The 4,054-nt window shown below is 56.1% G+C and overlaps 1 protein-coding gene across 1 annotated transcript; it reads left to right on the top strand.

The window, feature by feature from the left end:
* Nucleotides 1-1,197: 1,197 nt before the first annotated feature.
* LOC123122272 (homeobox-leucine zipper protein HOX6) lies at nucleotides 1,198-2,814 on the top strand. Its single transcript, XM_044542452.1, has 2 exons — nucleotides 1,198-1,920; nucleotides 2,052-2,814. Exons 1-2 carry the CDS (start codon nucleotides 1,579-1,581, stop codon nucleotides 2,457-2,459), a joined length of 750 nt encoding a protein of 249 aa, XP_044398387.1. The 5' UTR covers nucleotides 1,198-1,578; the 3' UTR covers nucleotides 2,460-2,814.
* The last annotated feature ends 1,240 nt before the right edge of the window (nucleotides 2,815-4,054 follow it).

The raw sequence follows: 4,054 nt of genomic DNA, 5'->3' as shown, positions 1-4,054 counted from the left end.
GCAGAGTGATGAGGAAGGAGTCACAAACAACTGGTCTAGGAGGACAAAATTTGCACGGACCACCAGACTTGCACTTTTGTGATCAGGCGCATGTAAAAACTTTTGAACACCTGACTTTTTCTGTCATGAAGATTGCGTATGTATGCACCTCATCAAATTGCTATTGATCAACGTTTACACAGTGTATGGATAGGGCTGGGCCTGGACGGATGTATCAGGCATGATGTTGGATGACAGGCTCTCGTATCTGTGACCACTGGCGGAGCTACGTGTATCAAAAATAGGCCACGGCCCGCCCAGCCAATAGCAAATGCAGTGGAGGATTCAGAGTAGACTGAGCTGTGAAAGAAAAAAATGGATTTCTTTGTACTGGCCCGCCCACCATTGATAGTGTAACTCCGCCACTGTTTGTGACCACGGACAGATAGAGTATCCGTTTTGCGGCATTGCGTTCGAGATGCTCTTAGTGCCGTGCCGCGGTTGATGAAGTTGATGGGGAGGAATAACGCAATCTAGTCTGAAAGAGTACCGATGATCACGATTCGCAAAAAAAGAAAAGTGGGGAAAAAAAAGAGGAGAGCACAGATGATCACTGCAAGCGTCAAGGCAAAGATTTGATGTAAATAGAAGCGGCAGTACCCGAGGCACGGCGCGCTCGCGTGCTCCGGTGTCGATACCGCGCGCGCGTTCTCCAGTCCCCACACGTACGGGACACGAGCCGCACAGGCAGTACCGGCAGCAGCGGGCGGGACGCCGAGATCACCACGGCCCGGTGCGGCGCACGGTGACTCCGTCGTGCGTCGTACCACGCCCCGTCCCAGCCGTCGCCGTGCCACTGTCCACTGCCTCCGAGGCCCTGCGGCAGCGTACGGGGTCAGGTGCGTGGCCTGTCACGGCGACGCGACGCCACCGCCGATCCGACACGTCCCGCCACCGCGCGATTCCCCGAGTCCCAACCAACCAGCCAACACACCCCGCGCACGCAACTCAAAAAAACGCGACGCCACTCCAGAGCACCAACCGTGCGCGCTCTGCTAGCTCGACGTGGCACGTACGCGCCGTGCAGCGTACGTGGCCGCCAGCTTACTAACACACGCCAGGGAGGGATCATGTCAGGAGAAGCAGCTCAGCCCAAGCCTAAGCCTAAGCCTAAGCCGGCTAGGTGCGCTCCCAAGTCTCTCCCCCTCCCGGCCCAGCGACAGCGACGCCGGCCGGGGCGTGCGGGGCCGCGCGCCCCGCCCGGGCTCCATCCATCGCCTAGCTGCACCTACAGCTACAGCTATAGAGAGAGGAGAGGCGAGGAGACGAGAGACCCGGCTACGCATGCACGCCACCGCGCTCCATTGGCCGCCCCGTTGCCATCACCGCGCCCATCGCCCCATCCTCCGATTAAACTACTCCATCGCTAGTAAGCAGAATCGATCGATCACAGCAAGCTCGCACACCCGCGATCCATCCTCCATTAGCTCCTCCTCTTCTCCTTGCTCCTCCAGATCAGGTGCATGACAGCACCGCGCGCTCAGGTGGCCACCGGCGAGACCTAGCTAGGTAGGGAGGGAGGCTGGGAGGGAGGGAGCGATGGAGCAGGGGGAGGAGGACGGGGACTGGATGATGGAGCCGGCGGCGGGGAAGAAGGGCGGGGCGATGATCGACAGGAAGAAGCGCTTCAGCGAGGAGCAGATCAAGTCGCTCGAGTCCATGTTCGCCACACAGACCAAGCTGGAGCCCCGCCAGAAGCTGCAGCTGGCCCGGGAGCTCGGCCTGCAGCCGCGCCAGGTCGCCATCTGGTTCCAGAACAAGCGCGCGCGCTGGAAGTCCAAGCAGCTCGAGCGCCAGTACGCCGCGCTCCGCGACGACTACGACGCGCTGCTCTCCAGCTACGACCAGCTCAAGAAGGACAAGCAAGCGCTCCTCAACCAGGTATCTACCACTATGTCTCTACTCTACTACGCACCATGTGTTAGTTTCGCCGTGCTCTCCGGCCGGTGGCGGCGTGCGCCGTGTGCTGGTGCCTGCGGCTAATGCGCGGTCCACGGGTTCTGTCCGTGCAGCTGGAGAAGCTAGCGGAGATGCTGCGGGAGCCGGGCGGGGCCAAGTGCGGAGATAATGCCGGCGCTGCCGCCAGGGACGACGTGCGCTTGGCCGTGGCCGGCATGAGCATGAAGGACGAGTTCGTGGACGCCGGCGGGGCCAGCAAGCTCTACTCGGCGTCCGAGGGCTGCGGCGGCAGCGGCAAGCTCTCGCTCTTCGGCGAGGACGACGACGACGCGGGCCTCTTCCTCCGGCCCTCGCTGCAGCTGCCAACCGCGCACGACGGCGGCTTCACGGCGTCTGGGCCGGCCGAGTACCAGCAGCAGTCGCCGTCGTCGTTCCCGTTCCACTCGAGCTGGCCGTCGTCCGCGGCGGAGCAGACCTGCAGCAGCTCCCAATGGTGGGAGTTCGAGTCCCCGAGCGAGTAGTGGTCGGTCAAGCACCATACAAGGAATCGCCGACGTGATCGGCCATGCAACAAGATCAGTGCTCGCAACACATACAGAGCACTACTGCCGATCGAACCCGTGGAGAAGACGACGCGATCGATCGATCATATGCAACCGATGGTGGTAGTGGTACGGTGTCAGTGTGTACATAGCTCGAAACCCAGGTCTGTCCAGTCCAGTCCAGGGAGTCTCTTCCTTCTCAATCAGCAGTCAGCACGCCATTTTTCTTCACCCTCTTCCTCTTCTTTAATTACTTGCTCTTGTTAATTACCTGCCACACCGTGTAATCCGTCGAAACTAGTCACAAAACCAAACTTATAGAGATCGATCTTCAGATGCAGGTGCAACTAGCTAGGCAAACATGCATGGCTGTTCATCATGTGGCCACTTAATAAGCTTTCTCTCTTCTCTTGCTGTGATCAATTGGTTCCTTGGAACGCAACACAGTGATTGCGAGATCATGGCTGACTGGAATAGCTAGCTAGATTGAGAAGAAGCATGTGGGGAAAGCTAGAGAGGTCCAGGCTGCTAGATCAAGATTCTTTCACGAGAAGAGAAGGGGAATCGAACAACACACTCATCACTAGCTAGTGACTCGTACAGCACTGCGGTACGGGATAGTACAGGCCAGGCCAGGGTGGCACAGATCACAGAACGTGCATCCGGCCATTGTTAATTTCAAGCAAATGCATGGCAAGAGACGCGCCGTCTAGGTCAGCCTGAAAATATAGAGTATCAAAAGGGAGGTCGATCTGTGGCGTAGTGTAGCCTGGTTTTATCCCAGCTAGTCATGCCTTTTTTTTGGATTTTGATGACCAGCGAACGTTCGCTGGGAGAGCATGGCAAAGCGAACATCTTTTATGGCAAATAATGTTGTTGTGAGGATGACAAATTTCTTTAGCAAGCATGAAAAATTCATGGAATTCGTTTTTTTGCCAGTATTGATGTGCTCGCTAAAGGAATTTGTCATTCTCGCGACAACATAAGTTACCATAAAAAAACGTTTGATTTGCCAGGCTTTCCCAAGGAGCATCAGCACAATAATGTTTTCCTTTCTTTTTTCTTTCCGAAAGGAGCCGAAACTGTACATTAATCAAATACCAGCATTAAGAAAACCCCCAAAAAAGAAATTACAATTCAGTCCTAAGGGAGTCCTCTATCTTCCCCTCCCGCACATGCTAATCAGGCTCCGATGTTGCTAGCGCTATAATTCCACAATGGCACCAGAACAAAACAGTAGTGTTCCGCAGGTAGACAAGAACTCACTGGCTTTGACGGCAAATGTCGGGACATCGATCCTGAAGGATCATGGCATGGAGAAGAAGGTGATACTGGGTCAATCATACCTAAACGCCCGCCCTAGCCAACGAAGAACCGAAATCGGGGATGTTGTTGTAGCTGGCTTCTGAAGAGACGAGCAGCTCCCTGCTTCCACGGATGAAAAGATAAACTGTCCACCCTATCTCGTCGCTATAACTGATGGTGCACGCACCGCTGAAACCAGAAATGGAGCCGGATGAGACCTTATTGAGCACTGGCATCGCCGATGCCTAAAGGGATAAAGCGACAGGGAA

Source organism: Triticum aestivum, chromosome 5D (genome assembly GCF_018294505.1).
Source record: "Triticum aestivum cultivar Chinese Spring chromosome 5D, IWGSC CS RefSeq v2.1, whole genome shotgun sequence".
NCBI classification, from domain to species: Eukaryota; Viridiplantae; Streptophyta; class Magnoliopsida; order Poales; family Poaceae; genus Triticum; species Triticum aestivum.
The sequence above is the reverse complement of the archived record's forward strand: the minus strand, read 5'-3'. Positions and strand labels throughout refer to the sequence as shown.